At 34.4% G+C, this 17385-nt stretch overlaps 1 protein-coding gene across 6 annotated transcripts in view; it reads left to right on the top strand.

Moving 5' to 3' along the window:
• Positions 1-17385, top strand: part of SYNE1 (spectrin repeat containing nuclear envelope protein 1) — a 537113-nt gene that overhangs the window by 443100 nt on the left and 76628 nt on the right. For all 6 annotated transcript variants that reach the window (XM_072643728.1, XM_072643724.1, XM_072643725.1 and 3 more), the window contains 6 exons: positions 3219-3373; positions 3819-3966; positions 5704-5798; positions 11474-11708; positions 12548-12742; positions 16350-16475. In XM_072643728.1, the coding sequence (XP_072499829.1) occupies positions 3219-3373; positions 3819-3966; positions 5704-5798; positions 11474-11708; positions 12548-12742; positions 16350-16475 (954 nt within the window). The remainder of the gene's footprint in view (positions 1-3218; positions 3374-3818; positions 3967-5703; positions 5799-11473; positions 11709-12547; positions 12743-16349; positions 16476-17385) is intronic.

Raw genomic sequence — 17385 nt, 5'->3', positions numbered from 1 at the left:
GAGAAAGCATTTATTCAGTACTTAGCATATGCTAAACATTAGGATATAAATAGGAAAGAAGATAGTCCCTGCTCTTAAGAAACTGGTACTCTAATTACAAGAGAGAACAAAACGAGATTTCAGCTGCTGGACAGATACAGGAGGATTGAGTGCCTCAGTGAGGTGAATGGAAAGACCTAGGGATCCTTACATTATATAAAAAAGTCAAATGTCAGTGAATGAGTGAGTGGAGAATGAAGAAATAGGGCAAATAATAAGACCCAAAGGACTTAGGATACAGTGGTAGGACAAATAGTGAATCTTACACAAACAACATCTTACCATATGGGTTATAGTTGGTAACTCTCTGATCCTTCAGGTGGTTGGTTGGTTGGTTGTTGTCCTTCATCTTTGAAGAGGACCAAAATGCCATCACCATGATAAAGCGAAATTTCAGTGTGTCAGACTGTGGCTGATCAGACTAATACGAGCTCAGAATGCTCTACCACAGGTTGGACACAGATAGTCCATGTGAATATTTGCGGTGGATATCCCAGATTTGCACATCCTGCATTTATTTTGTACTGTCTCAATTCTGCTTTGTTCAAAGAACACAGCACCTTTTCTGATGTGGGCACAGCATGTTGAGTGGTCCTGTGCCAGTGTCTCCCATGTTGCACAGTCAAATCCAAAGTTCTTAAGAGAGACCTTGAAAGTATCCTCGTATTGCTTCTTCTGGCCACATGCAAGTTCTCCATAAAATAGTCTTTTTGGCAAGCCTACATTTTGCATTCGAACAACGTAGCCAGCCCATCAGTATCAGCTAGCTGAATCCACCAGTAGGGTTGAGGGGAGAGCATGGATCTGAAGTCAGTAATAGTCAATAAACATTTATTAAGCACCTACTGTATTTCAAACAGTGTGCTAGAAAAAGAAAGACAATCCCTTCCCACAAGGGACTTAAAAATCTAATGAGATAAGACAACATAAAAAAGAAAGTTAAAAACGAGAGGAGAGGACCTGGCCCAAGCGCATGATGAAGAAGCCAAAAAAATACAAAAATGAGTGCTGTTAGAGAAACAAAAGAAGTTCAAATTGAATACAACCAGGAGGGAAATAAGGTTATATGTGAGATATTCAGCCCTGTGTTATTCTTCAGTCATTTTTTTTCAGTCATATCCCACTTTTCATGACCCCATTTGGAGTTTTCTTGGCAGAGATACTGGAGTGGTTTTCCATTTCCTTCTCCAGGTCATTTTACAGATGTGGAAACTGAGGAAAACAGGGTTAATTTTAAGGCTTGCCCATGGTTGCCTAGGTAGTAAGTGTCTGAGTCCAGATTTGAACTCAGGAAAATGAATCTTCCAGACTCTGGGCCCAACACGCTATCCACTCTACCACCTAGCTGCCCTCTGAGGCATTTCACTAGATGAAAAAAGATAATACCAAGGAGAAAGTTGTGCTGAAAGGAGAGAAAGCTTCCTAGAAGCTTCCTCCGTTACTTTGTATCAACCTTGATGGAGCAGACAGTAGTCTAAAATCAGCCTCTCTAAGAAAGGGTTAGCTTCTTTATTCTGTGGAATTTCAAGGACTAAGCTCACTCACAGTGATATACCTTCTTCTCTTCATTGTAAAGATAGGAAATTATTAATATGGAATATTGCATAAACTATCAGATGAAATCAGTGTGTTGGTTGGTTTTGCTGAATAGACTGTCTCTATTTCCTTTTTATTCTGTATGACAAAAGAAGATTTACTGGGGTGGGAGGAAGAAATGATTTCATAAATGAATGTAATATAAATACAAAAACATAAATATTTTGAATCATTTTAATATTTTAAAAATTCAGTAAAATAATAGAGTAAGATGTAAATTTCCTAATAAAATTGGTTTTTTAAGAGCTTTTTTTATGAACCTCCTTCCTTCACTTGAAGATCTGGGGGCCTGTGAGTGGAAAATATTGCATATACTATCAGACTTCACTGTGCTAGCTGCTTTGTCTTAACTAAATTTTGTTTCAAGAGGAACTTCACTGTGTAGATCTTAGGAAGGTCAGTGGTTGAGGAAGTAGATCCAGAAATTACTGTAAAAACAAATTGATATAAAAAAGAAAAAAATCAAAAATTTTAATTTTTCCCCTCTACTCTGCATAATTTGGGTGGTTGATGGATTAAAATGTCCTAATGATGGAAGGATGGATACAAACTGCCTGCACTTGGGTAGGAAGATGCACATAACATACTTTGTTCTATTTTTCCATTGTGAAGGATGGAAAGGAAAAAAGAAGATAGAAATCTATGTCTATAAATTCTTTCATTCTTTCTTGTTTCTTTACCTTGTTCCTTCTTTTTCTTCTTTTCTTTCTTTCTTCTTTCCTTTTTTTAGAATGTTAGAGATTTTTGAGTCACAGAGAGGTTAAATTACTTCCCATGGTCTTACAGCCTTCTGTCATAGGCAACACTTGAATTCAGGTTCCCCTTCCTCCAAGGCTGGCCCTCCTATGTGCTAGAACAAACTGTCTCTTTAATGTGCATTAAATAATACAGTTAATTAAGCTTTTCTAATTTTAGAGGGAAGGGAAGTCAGCAGTGTTCTTTCTTTTCTAATATTTGGAATTCCTTTTGAAGGATACAGGGAAAGACAACACAAAAATGTGGAAAAGGTTAGTGGAAAAGGTGATTGAAGAAATAAGGTTGGGATAGTACAAAATTCTAACATCAGATTTCTCCATCATACAAATCTCTGACCATCAATCAGCCCAGTCAAGGTCAATGTTGAGAAAGAGCAAAATTCCAAGAAAAAAAGCTTCATCTTTCCTCTAGCTGTTGGGGAAAGAAAGGAGTAATAATGCTTCAGTTATTAAGATGTGTCATTTATATGTGTCATTTCATAGCAATAATACAGTGGAATAATGAAGTTAAGATTTCCATGTATAAATTGTCTGAACATACAAAAACATTTTTAATCATTAGTATCATTTTCATTCTTAACTAATACTTATGAAAGTCATTTTTTTTGCAAACCACTGTCAGTATATTTAGTGTCTTGTCTTTTCCTCTGTTTTCCTGAAATGCTGTTATTATGTGGTCTAAAATTTGATGAAAGAATTGTAGAGATAAAGAATAAGGGGAATCCGTAAATCTAGGTAATAAAGACCTAACAGGACACTTAGGCTGTTAGTAGTACTTCACCTTCACTGTCCATGGTGTGAAGTAGATTCTTTGCTGTTTTATTTCAGGGACAGATGTTAAAATTCAGCAGCATGGCTCCAGATTTGGATCGTCTAAATGAATTGGGATATAGATTACCACTAAATGATAAGGAAATCAAAAGGATGCAGAATCTGAATAGACATTGGTCTTTGATCTCCTCTCAGACCACAGAAAGATTCAGGTACAAAAGCTCAGAAATTTGAAATCAAGTAAAGTTACTTTTATGGCTTTTTGAAGTTGTGTTGATTTATAAAATTTGTTTCTTTTACATAACATTGTCATAATTTGGAAAAAATCAGGAAATTGGAATTGAGTAAAACACATTCATTTTTACATGCATTAAGTATTAAATATTGCTTTCCTTTAAAAATTAAAATTATTTTAAAATGGTGTATTGAAACTTTTAGTGCATTTTCATCTATTTCCTAAATGTAGACAAATTGATGATTTATACTACAGATACTATTGTATAAAATGTATCTGTGTGGCAGTGCAAATATGATGATAGTCATTGGTAATGGTATTGGTAATGCTGGGGAAAATTTATAGACTATTTCAAAAATTTGGAGGTATTTTCTGATATTACCTTTTTAATTCTTTTAATTTCTTACCTCTTATTCTTTCAGTAAGTTGCAGTCTTTCCTTCTGCAACATCAAACGTTCTTGGAAAAATGTGAGACATGGATGGAATTCCTGGTTCAGACAGAACAGAAGTTGGCTGTAGAGATTTCAGGCAATTATCAACGTCTTTTAGAGCAACAGAGGGCACATGAGGTAGGTAATGGTATTCAAGTTTTGGAAAATATGAATTCTGCGCTGTTTAAAATGGATTATATAAATCTATTATAATAGAAGTAGTGTTTCATTTGAGGAAGAACAGTATTTAAAAATCTAATATTCATGCTTGCATTAGCATCCTATTCCCTTTCCTTAAGCTTTATATTTTTATATTTTAGTTAATAAAATATCTACTAGATACTGCATCCTCAGCTGGCTGTACACATATGATATACTATATAATATTATATTGCAGTATTTCAGAGCCAGCCTTATGCTTTCAGTGATGTGTGTATTCTGCCTGGTATAAATTATAGTCCTATGTAAGAGTATGATTTGCTCTTACGGCTACTACCACTCCTTCTCCTACTCCTACTCGTACCAACAATAACAACATCAGTGTCTATTATTATCAAGTCACCAACCTTCTGGCAATAAATCTCTCCAAACTTAACTAGTCTAACTTTCAGAAGACAACATGCCACCAGATCTGTACTTGGACTTATCCTTCTTGGGCAGAAATGCCAGAGCTTAGACCCAACAAGGGTATAGCCTTCTAAAGACTAAGATGAGTCTTTGGGGTAAAACTTTAGTGGAGGATAATTAATAATAACACATACATACACACATACCCACACATATACATGTGTACATATGTATGTACACACACATATATGTAAGAATTCCTATGCCTGAGGTAGCTGGTGGCATAGTGAATAGAACTCTAGACCTGCAGATGGAGTGTATGAGTTCAAATCCCAACTCAGATACTTACTAGCTGTGTGACCCTGGGCTAGTCACTTAAGCTCTGTTTGCCTCGGTTTCCTCAACTATAAAATGAGGACAATAATAGCATCTCCCTTTGCAGGGAGCTGTGAGGATCAAATGAGGATCAAATGTAAAAAAGCACTTAGCACAGGACCTAGCATATACAAGGTGCCATATGATACTTATTCTCTTCCCTTTCCCTTATCCATAACCAATCTGTGAATTGTGTTTCTTTCTATACTTTAATAAAGCTAATAAAAAATACAATATTAGAGCTAGAAGTAGCATTAGAGATAATTGTTAGCCCTTTTATTTTACAGTTGAAAAAACTAAGGCACAAAAGAGGCTAAAAAATTGTCTTAGTTCTAGACTGTTACAGAATGAAAGCAAGAGAGAAACTATTATTAAAGATATATATGTATACATATACATATAAGTTATTATTATAATCATATTAACTCTTATTCTTTGGTAGAATAATTTGAAAATCTAATCTATTCTTTTATATGGATCTTAGATACAAAAACTAGAGAAAATGTTATAATTTTGCTTGATATTATAAGAAAGAGCTTTGTTTTCAGACATAATAATTAATCATTAGTTCAAACAAAAGCTTCCATTTTTCAATTATGTGTATCTGTAGTTATTTTATTTTAAATAGATTTCATTTTTACCCAACCTCAGGATTGTAATTTTTTCAGTCAGAAATAATTTTTATGACTTTCTTCATCTAAAAATTTGGCACTTCCAAATTTATATATTATCATTTATGTTCCAGTATATTTTATCAATTACTATACGAATGAAAGAAAAAAATGTTCTTGTCTTAGAAGATAGCAATAAAAGGAAGGAGTGTCTGGAAAATTAGTGTGAGATTGAGCTTTTCTGATACTAATTATCAAGTTGAAGGATTCTAAAGCATATTATTGCATTATTCTCATTTTCATATATTTATTTTTGTGACAGTTGTTTCAAGCAGAGATGTTCAGTCGTCAACAGATTTTGCATTCAATCATTATTGATGGGCAGCACCTTCTAGAACAAGGTCAAGTGGATGACAGGTAGGATTTTGAGTACTTGTGAGGAAAGTTGCCAATGAATTAACTCTTCAGTAGTGAGTAGCCAATATACATAAGATGATAAACCTTTTTGCTAAGTCTTCCTGCCTTCCCTCTCTTCCTCATCAATCTGAAGTTTATGCTACTGACAGAATAATTTTTCTTATACATAGAAAATGTCATTCAACAGAATAATTTTTCTTATACATAGAAAATGTCATTCACCTACTCAGAATTATTCAGTGGCTCCCTACTTCATCCAGAATGAATTCAACACCTTTATAATCTCATGCTATTTTACAATTCCAGCCTAATCTTATATTACCATCATCTACCCACACCAGATCTACTCACAGAATACATCATTTATCTCCCTAATGTCATGCCTTAGCTGCTCTCTGTGCCTGAACCTGACTTCTGATCCATCTCCCATCCCATTCCTAACCTTATTCTCCCTGCACTTAACCCACCGATTTTCTTTCTAGAGAGGTAGTCCTGCACAGTGAAGGACCAGGGTTCAAAACGATTTGGTTCTGCTTCTGTCATTTATCTATATGATATTGGTGAGGTTGTTCAAACTCTTTGTACCTCAATTTCCTAATCTATACAATGAGAATTTCATAGCTCACTTGTCTTCCAGCTTCAAATCTACAATCTTCTCTTCAAGACCTTCTATACCCATTAGCATTGGGATCCATCCAGTGCTTGCTGTACTGCTAGTCTGGGTAGACCTAGTAAATAAACAAAAAAAAAATTATATGTTCTTGTAATGTGTCACTTAAAGTTGAATTTAAATGCTACCTCCTTCATAAAATCTTTCCTGATATCTCTGATATCTAATGACCTTCTCAGCCATGGCTTCACACATCAGTCCATAAAGCATTTATTAAGTGCTTGTGTGCCAGAAGGTTTCCTAGATACTGGTCATTAAAAGACAAAAGAGAATCAGTCTCACTATCAAGGAACTCATCTTTAACACATAGCTTTTTATCTTCCAACTCATGTGTTTACTGTGGTTGGCACCAGTTTCCTCACAGCAGATACAGCACTGGGACTGGAGTCACAAAGACTTAAGTTTAGATCTGGCCTTAGACATTTACTAGCTGTGTGACCCTGGGCAAGTCACTTAACCTCTGCCTGCCTCAGTTTCCTCAGCTACAAAATGAGCATAGTAGTAACATTTACCTCTTAGGGTTGTTGTGAAGTTCAACTGAGAGAATATTTGTAATACTTAACACAATCCTTGACACATAGTAGGCATTTAATAAATATTTTCACTTTCCCTCACTTTCTTCTCTCCCTTCCCTCTGTTTCTTTTTTCCTCCATCCTTTACCTTATTTCCTTTCTTCCTTCTTTTTTCTCCCTTCTTTTCTCCTTTCACTTTCTTCATTCCTTCTTTCCTTTCACAAATTCTTAACCTCAAAATTATTCTTTATTCTTCCCTGCTTTCCTCCCTATAGTTCATCATTGTCAGGTCTTTTCAGTTATACCTCCTTTTCTTGCATATATTTATACCGTTTTCTCTACCCATATAACCATTCTCCTGGATTGGAAGCTCATTGCTTCTTTCATGGACTGTTATCACAATAGCCTCCTAAATAGTCTCCCTGTCTTTGGTCTGTTCCCTTTTCTAGTCTATCCCTTACACAACTTCCAAGATAATATTCCAAAAGAAAATCTCACTGTGTCACTAAAAGAAACAAAAAACCCTTCCATGACTCCCTTTTGTCTCTAGGATGAAAACTTAGCCTGGCATTTACAACATTTCACCATATGATTCAAACCTACCTTCTTAGGTTGCTTTTCTATGTAAACTTTATGCCGTAGTCACACTGATGTACTCACTGTCTCCTAAACACAACATTCTATTCCCCTCTTCTATACCTTGGCACAGGCTGTTCCTCAGACCTTTAATGGTCTGTTTCTTGGAATCTTCTTCCTCTTGGAGTCTTTTGCTTCTTTTTGCTCATGTACTACACACTCTTCAGAAACTTCTACTGCTCCCATGCAGTTTATAATGCTTTCTCAAAAAAAAAAAAAAAAAGCCCTTTCTTTATTTAACTATTGACTGAATGTAACCATCCAGTAGAATATAAGCTCTTTGAGAATAAGAACTGGCTTTTGTTTTGTATCCTCCAGCATTCAGCACAATGCTTTGTACACAATATGGATGTGTTTCTTAAATTGAATTATTCATTTTAGTCTGTATTTGTGTCTTATTTGCCTGTAGGCTTCTTGAAGTCAATAATTATTTTGGTTAAATTTGGCATCTTCCTAACAACTAATACAATCCATTGAATGTAATAGGTATTTAGTAAATGGATATGAAATTAATAAATTATGAACAGCTAGTGGTGCATAGATAGGGTATTGGACCTGAAGTCAGGAAGATTCATCTTCCTGAGTTCAAATCTGACCTCAGACACTTACTAACTGTGTGACTCTAGGTAAGTCACTTAACTCTGCTTGCCTCAATTTTCTCATCTGTCAGATGAGCTGGAGAAGGAAATGTTAAGCCATTCCAGTACCTTTGCCAAAAAAACCTCAATTGGGGTCACAAAGAGTCAGATACAACTAGAAAAACAATTCAACAACAAATTAACAAGCTGAATAATGGATTAAACTGCAGTAAAGCCTTATTTATTCAAACTACTTGGAAGGCATTTATTAATATTGAAATGCCCAAATTATAAAACAAGGAATTTTGTTATGTCATGTGTACAGAATGTTTAAAAATTTGTTATTGTTGTTGTTTAGTCGTTTTCAGTTTTGTCCAATACTTTGTGACTCTATTTGAGGTTTTCTTGGCAAAGATACTGGAGTAGTTTGCTGTTTCCTTCTCTAGCTCATTTTATAGATGAGGGAACTGAAGCAAACAGGTTTAAGTGACTTGCCCAAGGGTCCACAGCAACAAAGAAGACATTACACAAATGAGTAAAGCAAATGTGATTTCAGAGGTTAACGTTCATACTTTTTAGAAGAATAATGTCTATATCTGAGGCTGGATTTGAATTCAGGTCTTCCTGACTCCAGGACTGGCATGCGATCCATTATACTACCTAGCTGCGCATTTAAAAGTAGGTTAGCAAATTATTACTGATCATTAAGCAACTTTATTTAATGAACAGATAGAATGATTTGTGAATGGCATTATCAATGTTATTTAAAGGATGTTTCTGAAATACTTTACTTTATTCTGCTTAGTATGAACATTGACCTGAAATCATGCTTGTTTTATTGATTTATGTAAATTTGTTTATATTTATTTATTTATAAATTTACAAATATAAATAAGTTTATATTTATATTTCTCAATAGAAAACATAAAGGTAAACTTGTATCTGTCCAAATAAAAAAAAGATGAATTGGTCCAGTTTTAATCTTGCTTCTATTTTTCAAATAGTATTATTTATTATAATGTCATTATAATTACACATAAGTTTATAAGATCATGAAACAGAGATGAAATTCACCTTAGGGACTTTAGAGACAATAGTTAGTTGCTTTCTGTTGTGGTATAGATGTATGGATGTTTTTTACATACATATGTATAATTTCCTATTGTGGGAATTAGTATAACTGTAGAAAATAACTAAACATTTTAAATGAAATATTTTGCCAAAAAAATCACAAGTTTTCATGCAGTGTTTTCATATTTGGGGAAAGCAATTTAACACAACAGAGTTGAGATAATAGTAATTAACCAAAACAGAACATTTAATGAGTTTTTTTAAAGATATCTTGAAAGTTGTTAGTTGAGGAAGAAATTTGTTATTGTTCATTTATTTTCTTGGCAAAGATACTAGAGTGGTTTGCCATTTCTTTCTCTAGCTCATTTTTTACAGCTGAGAAAACTGGGGCAAACAGGATTAAATGATTTTGCCAGGGTCACATGGGTAGTGTCAGAGAACAGATTTGAATTCAGGTCTTCCTTACTCCAGGTCCAGTCTATCAATTATGCCATCTAACTTCCCTGAGGGAGTAATTAGGTTTAAGTAAAGAAGAATGGGAAGTTAGATGGATTTTTTTTTTTTTTGAAGATTCTGAAAATGAGTTTTGGTAAGGTTATGTTACCAGGTCTACTTGCACATTAACTAGTTGTGATTAAGCCATTTTAATGTTTAAAATTAAAATGAAAAGGAGAGAGAAAAATGGAGGGTAATTTTGGACAAACTTTGGAGGAGAAATAGGAAGGAAATTAAGTTCATAAAATATGTGTTCAGATATAAAAAAATTGATAGAAATGTAATTAGCTGATTATGAACTTTAGAATAAAGAGGAAAATTGAAGACCTTGACACATATTAATGCTACTCCTGATTGAAGTTAGGACATTTATATAGTTAAAACTTGCAAAGATCTTAAATATATTATTTCATTTGATCTTCACAATATACCTGTGAAGTAGATGTCATTTATTATTGTCCTCATTTTACAAATGAGGCAACTGAATCTGAGACATTAAGTGACTTACCCAAGGTCACACATCTAAGAAGAAGTAGTATCTGACTGTTGCTTCAAGCCTTACAAGAAAATCCTAACTTGAGAAAGTTATTCTGCAGTTTTTTTCATCACATATTTGGTATATAGGCAGTATTATTCCATTTCTTTAAAAAATGTCCCTAGCTAATTGAATAATTATTATTAAATATTAATTTAGGAAATACACCAGAGGTTATCAAGTATAAATGCCTTTCACAATGATCAGCTGATCATTGTCAATAAAAGAGGACATAAGAAGGTTATTTTCCTTGACTTCATTCTATATCTAGCATTTTGTGCACTCTCTCTATGTCTCTCCATGTGTCAGTATGTGTGTGTGTCTCTCTTCTTTTTCTCTCCCTCTCACTTCTTTCTCTCCCTCCCCAAAGACACTATTATCAAGAACTTACTACCATAGAATAAAGCACACTTGTTCAAGTTGTCTTATTAATCTAACTGGTTGTGAAAATACTTTCTTTAGAAGAAGAAATCAGAAAGAATTTGGTAAATGGGGAAAATACCCTGAATCCAAAAGAAATCAAGGTCACTGACAGAAATTTCAGGATAGTTTTTTGGAAAAGATAATTATAAAATAATTCCAAAATGACATACAATTTAAATTTATATAATTATAAAATAACAATGTCCAAATATTCAAGGTAGATAACAGTAATGCCACAGCAAAGTTTAAAAAAAACAACATCGGAGCAGAAGGAAATAAAAGTATGGGTATATAATTAGAGTTAGACATTTAAAGAAACTGTTTTTACTCACTATAATGTAAGACCGTGGCCCCACAAATTGAGTGTTCTAGAAAACTTAGTGTCATGGGGTGATTCATGTCAGGAAAGGTCGTAAGAATTAAGGTTCTACTCTCCAAAGAAGAGAAAACTGAAGGAAAACCACAGTGTCTTTGAGAGTACTAGGGGTTCTTATGCAAAGATTTTTTTTTTCATTTTCACTGAGATAATATGAAATGGATCTGAAGATTTCAGTTAGGTATAGTAGGGTTGGCTGAGAATTTGAGTTGTGATGTGTTGAGACAGATGATTAAATAATATTACAGAGTACCATTCTCTGCTTTTTTAAATAATAATTTCATTCATTTGAAATGGCTTAAGAATTAACCTGCCTGAGATCAAGAGATGTACATATGTATTTGCCATGGTTTTTCAGTGTGGTTATTCTATCAACAGGGATGAATTCAACCTGAAGCTAACACTGCTTAGTAACCAATGGCAGGGAGTCATTCGCAGAGCTCAGCAGAGAAGAGGGATCATTGATAGTCAGATTCGACAGTGGCAACGCTACCGGGAGATGGCAGAGAAGCTTCGTAAATGGTTGGTCGAAGTGTCCTATCAGCCAGTGAGTGGATTGGGAAGTGTCCCTATGTCATTACAGCAAGCTAGGACACTATTTGATGAAGTACAGGTAATTACAAAATGTTTTTTCCTCTTTTACTCTCCTTATTCTCCCTCTCCCTTCACCTTACTTTTCCAATTTTTATTCTAGAGTTGCTTTGGAAATAGGAAAGTTTTAGTTCTTCATGGTCCAATATTTGTAATGAGAATATAGAACATTTCTTAAATTTCTGCAAGTACTCAAGTTGTCCAATTCTTTAGGCGTCCCCTTATTCCCTCCACAGTATCATCATTTGCATATGTCTAATGTGTCCTCAAAGCATGAAACTTGGGTGAGGAAAATTATCTGCTTTCCAAATAATGACTGAATTGAATTGAAATCGTCCCTTGATTGTACAGAACTTAGACTAACAATGATAATGATCAGATAAGATAGCAGCCTTTCTCATAGACTACTTTCTTGTGCCAAAGGATTCTGCTCAATTCAGAATGACATCACCAGGAAAACTCATGGTGACTACTTTTTCCATTTAAAGATGAAATTTTTCATTTAAATATTACAGAAGAGGTAAAAGTGGTCATAGCTTTTCATATCTCTCCTTTCTTCCTAAACTGACTCTCTTGCTTTCACATGACTAGGAAGGCATTTCCATTTACCATTAACAACAAAAATATATTGAATACCTGTTACACACAATGTCCTATACAAGATCCTGTGAAAGATAAGTATGGTATGGTACCTATCCTCAAGGATCTTATATAAGTAATTTTATACATGTTGGTCAGATTTCCATTCCACTAAAATCCAAAGTCCTACACACAAGAAATAAGAATCTTCTTTCTTATTGTGAATTTAGAGCCCCTTTAAAGAAGAAAAAAAGTGAGACATTGAAAGTCTTTTCTTTTCAGGTCAAAGAAAAAGTTCTCCTTAGGCAGCAAGGGAGTTACATTCTGACTGTGGAGGCTGGGAAGCAGTTGTTGCTCTCTGCTGACAGTGGAGCCGAGGCAGCCCTACAGGCTGAACTCATGGAAATCCAGGAGAGATGGAAATCGGCCAGCATCTCTCTTGAAGAACAGAAGAAAAAACTTGGCTTCCTCTTGAAAGTAAGTTGAGTTGCTCATCTAGAGAAGAGGAAAGAGCTTGACCTCTTCATTTTTAGAGAGCCTTTGTAAATGTGTCATTTTCCCCATTACTATCTGAATAAGACAACTGGAAAAGAAGCATAGTGTTAGTGGACAGAGACCTTGTCTTGGAAACATGAAGAACAGGTTTCAAATTTTGCCTCTGCCCATACTGGCTGTGTGAGACCCTGGGCAAGCCATTTATATTCTGAGCTCAGGCAGCTCTCTAAGATTCATTTTAGAGGTACTGATGAACAATAGAAGGAGTTTCCTCACTGGGAATTCTCTTTGCTGATAAAGTCACGAGTCAAATGAGTAATCTTTGGAAAAAAATCTGAAGCCAATTACATAGTATTTCTAGCATCTAGTTCCCATCTACTCTGTAGGTATGTTATATGCACATAGCACAGTGCCTGGCACATAGTAGGCCCTTAGTGAATGTTTACAGATTAATTCATATGCATATAGTTACAGATTACAAACAGATATTGTCTTCCCCAGTAGAACGTACACTCTTTGAAGGCAGGCATTATTTTTGCCCTTTTTTGTGTAACCTTATTTAGCACATGGTAAACACTTAATGAATGCTTGTTGACAGATTGATTTAGGTCTTTGACACTGTTTACTCCCCATATCTGAAATACTCTCCTTCTTTACCTCTACCTACTGTCTTCCCTGGCTTTCTCTAGAGCTCTGCTCAAATTCTACCTTCTGTAGCAGGGCTTCCCAGATTGACTCCTTGTTTCAGTCTCCTTTGAGATCACCTTCCACTTATTGTGTGTGTTTGTATATGTGTGTGTGTGTGTGTGTGTGTGTGTGTGTGTATCTTATATGTAGATAGATAGATAGATAGATCAATACATAGATAGATCGATACATAGATAGATAGATAGATACATAGATAGATAGATAGATAAAGTATTTGCATATTATCTCTTCTTTAGAATGTGAGCTTACTGAAGACCAGGTGAGTGTGAAGTCAAGGCAGCAGACATTTATTAAGCACTAATTCTGTGGTACGCACTGTGCTAAGTACTGGGAGTACAAAAGAAGACCAAAAAAAAAAAAAGTTTCTTCTTGAAAGAAGAGAAACTTTCTTCATAATAGAGAAGACAACATGAAAATTAACTATATGCAAACAAGATATACATATATATCTAATATGTAAATACATAAACACAAATATATAATATATATATATACACATATACACACATATGATAAGTTTGATGTAATCTCCAGTGGAAGGCCCTAGAGTTAAAAAGGATTGGGAAAGGTTTCCCAGAGGAAGTAGAATTTTATGTGAGATTTGAAGAAAATGAGGGAAGTCAGGAGGTGTTAGGAGTGAGGGCATTCTAGGCAGGAAGACTAGCCGGTAAGAAATTCCTGACTTTGGCCAATGGAGGGTCTCTGGCAAGAAACAGCAAGGAGGCCAGTGTTAAATGGGCAGAAGTAAGGTATAAAAAAACTGAAAAACATACATGAGTCAGGTTATGTAGGGTTTGGAAAGCCACATAGAAGAATTTATATTTAATCCTATAATTAATAGGGAGTTCATCGGATGGTGGGGTGACATGGTCAGGCTTGTGCTTTCAGAAGATCAGTTTGACATATGAGTGGAGGATGGACTGAAGTAAGGAGAGATTTAAGGCAAAGAGATTAACCAGCCCACTTGAGTGATGAGACCTACACAGGGGTGGTAGCAGGGGCAGAGGAAAGAATGGGACATTAAGTACAGATTTCATGAAGGTAATTGTTTTTACCTTCCTTTGTAATCTCAAGCATTGAGCACAGTGCCTGGTACATAGGAAGTGTTTAATAAATATTTGTTGACTGGCTAACAGATCACCTACATTATGCATTAGTGAAATCTACTTTCCTAGAATACAGCAATAAAGAAAGAAAGTTGTAGATGAAAATGACATGAATTTATCATCATTCAAATTCTCATCAGCTTATCAATATGATTTTATTTTATTGCATCTTGTGCTTCTGGAATAAATCAGATAGAAACTGGAAAGAGGGCACTCCAATTTTATATTTTACTTGATTTTATAGGATACTTTATATAGTTACATTATTTGATGATATTTTACATTATTTTAATTAAAATTATGTGGATGTATTTATTCTATTAATATTTAGAAAAATACAATTTTAGATCAGGAAAAATGTTGAGTGTCTGTATGTCAATATCTGTATATGTAAGACATACATATACATGTGCTTATATATGTTATAGTTCTTAATTATCCAGTGTTTAAATGGGATTTTTCTTCTTTCACACATTTCTTTCATTATTATGAAATTTCTAGAGCAGTTTTTACTTTGGTATACTAGTTAGTTTGTGGTCAGATGGTTACAAAGAGGTATTAACAAGCCTAAATATTTTGATGACAGGACTCATCCCAGTTGTTCTCTTTGTACCACTCCACCATTAGTTGATTTATATGACATATCCAATTAGCTGGAGGATTTCAGCCCATGGCAAGAATGTATTTATGAATTGTATGGTGGAAAGATTTTGGTTGCAAATTCATACTATAAGGGATCTTTGGAAAATGGAATCCCTATTCAACTCTTCTGATAATGTATTTGATTTTGTATCAGTCTATATTTATGATTATTGTTATTATTATTAGGCTAAGATGATATTTGTGAAGCCAGATTTTAATTTTGTCTTCTATACCACAGATGTAAAAAAAAAAAACCTAACATTTTTAGCTTGTTGATTGTTACTGTCTCCAAGTAAATGTGAATAAAATTAGTGCAGGGAATACGCAGTGCATAAAATGGACTCATTATAATTCAGTTCACTGTAGATTTAAAAACTGAACCACTTGTTCACCTTTCTAAATCTCTGTTCTGATTAACTGGAATAAGAAGCTAATACGCTGCTTTAATACTAGGCAAAACTTATTTACTGTTTGCAGATTTGAGCTTACATAAAGTAGGTTAATTTATTTGAGAATTCTGTAAAAAATATGTAACATATATGTGTGTATATATATATATATATATATATATATATATATATATATATATATACATCTGAATTCATTATCAGAAAAGGGATTATTATTCTTATCATTTCCTACCAACTCTGAGCATGTTACATTGATTTATCATTTATTACTTGGAATCAGGCTTCAAGATACTTAGACAAGAGGGATTTTCTGTAATGTAGGAAGAAACAAGTATGTATTGAGTGTGGGAGGTAAGTACAGGATTTTGAAGTAGTGAAAGAAAATTTCAGATGTAGTGCAGAGTTCTTAAGAAGGCCCCCAGAGAGCCCATACATGGGAAGTGGACAATGCTACTGGTAAAGAAAATGGTGTTATCAGGTTCAGCTGATAACTGAACAGAACTGTGTCTGTTCTCCACTGCACCTGTGTTCTGCTGACAGATATCTTTCACGGTGCTCTTGTTTGCAGTCTTAATATTGCATTTTAAGATATAGGGCAAACTTTAGAGAGAAACTTTTTCCAAACCAATGTTTGAAAGATTTATTAGATAATTTTGTTTTAATTCTTCTTAACTCCAAGTTCCCTCTGGAAGACTCATGCAGTTTCTTCTTCCTTCTGTTTAGGATTGGGAAAAATGTGAAAAAGGAATAGCTGATTCCCTGGAGAAACTGAGAGCCTTCAAAAAGAAGCTTGCCCAGCCATTGCCAGATCACCATGATGAGCTGCATGCTGAGCAAATGCGTTGCAAGGTACCCTTTTGAACTTCCACCTCTAGTGTAATAATAAAATTAAAAGCATAATCAATATCTCATATTTATGGATTACTTTAGAGTTTATAAAGTGTTTCCTTCCCAAGACCATAAGATAGGTGGTACAAGCATTACTTTGTTTATTTACAGATAAGAAAACTGAGACCCAGAGAAGTTAAATAACTTACCTAGGGTCCCACAACTAGTAAGTACCAGAGCCTGAATTCCAGCCCACTTTTCTTGATTCCCATTCAAGGGTTCTTTTCATTACTGTCTTCTTCTTTGTAATTTTTTCCAAAGTTGTGCCTTCTCTGCCACACACCCCCCTCTTTTGCCCCACATTGAGAAAAAATACAGAACTCTTCTCAAAATTGCCTATCAGTCTTACATAGAGGCCTTCCTAATTTTCTTACATCATTCCAGTGGTAATATTGGTGTTGTCAAAGTGAGCACCTTGCTTCTAATAATAAAAATAAATCCCTACATCTATTTGCAGGCATAAACAAGTTACAGTTACATTACATAAAGGTAGATTATTTTAGGGAGAATCATATGTATCTGATTTATAACTATTAATGAAACTATGCCCCTCCTGCACTTGTAGAATACAAAAAATAAATATTAAACATTCATACAGGTGTAAACTTAAACTTAGCACATGAGCATAAATGTATCTACTAGTCTGCTTAATCATTAACACATGAGGGGATTGCCAAACTAAGAAATTCTGCAGACAGTTGCTGTCTGAGAAACACCCTGTCTCCTAATTCCTATTTGCTGACTTGTGGAAACTTAATAGATGATCTCATGTATATTACATATATTAAGAGCTTTTGAAGGGAGATTGCATTTTTAAGTTCCTAAGGCTAAAACCATTAACAGATTAGAATCAGCACTTTAAATTGTATTT

This window comes from Notamacropus eugenii, chromosome 2 (assembly GCF_028372415.1).
Source record: "Notamacropus eugenii isolate mMacEug1 chromosome 2, mMacEug1.pri_v2, whole genome shotgun sequence".
Taxonomy (NCBI): Eukaryota; Metazoa; Chordata; class Mammalia; order Diprotodontia; family Macropodidae; genus Notamacropus; species Notamacropus eugenii.
Note: the sequence above shows the minus strand (reverse complement) of the source record. Positions and strands in the feature narration are given on the sequence as shown.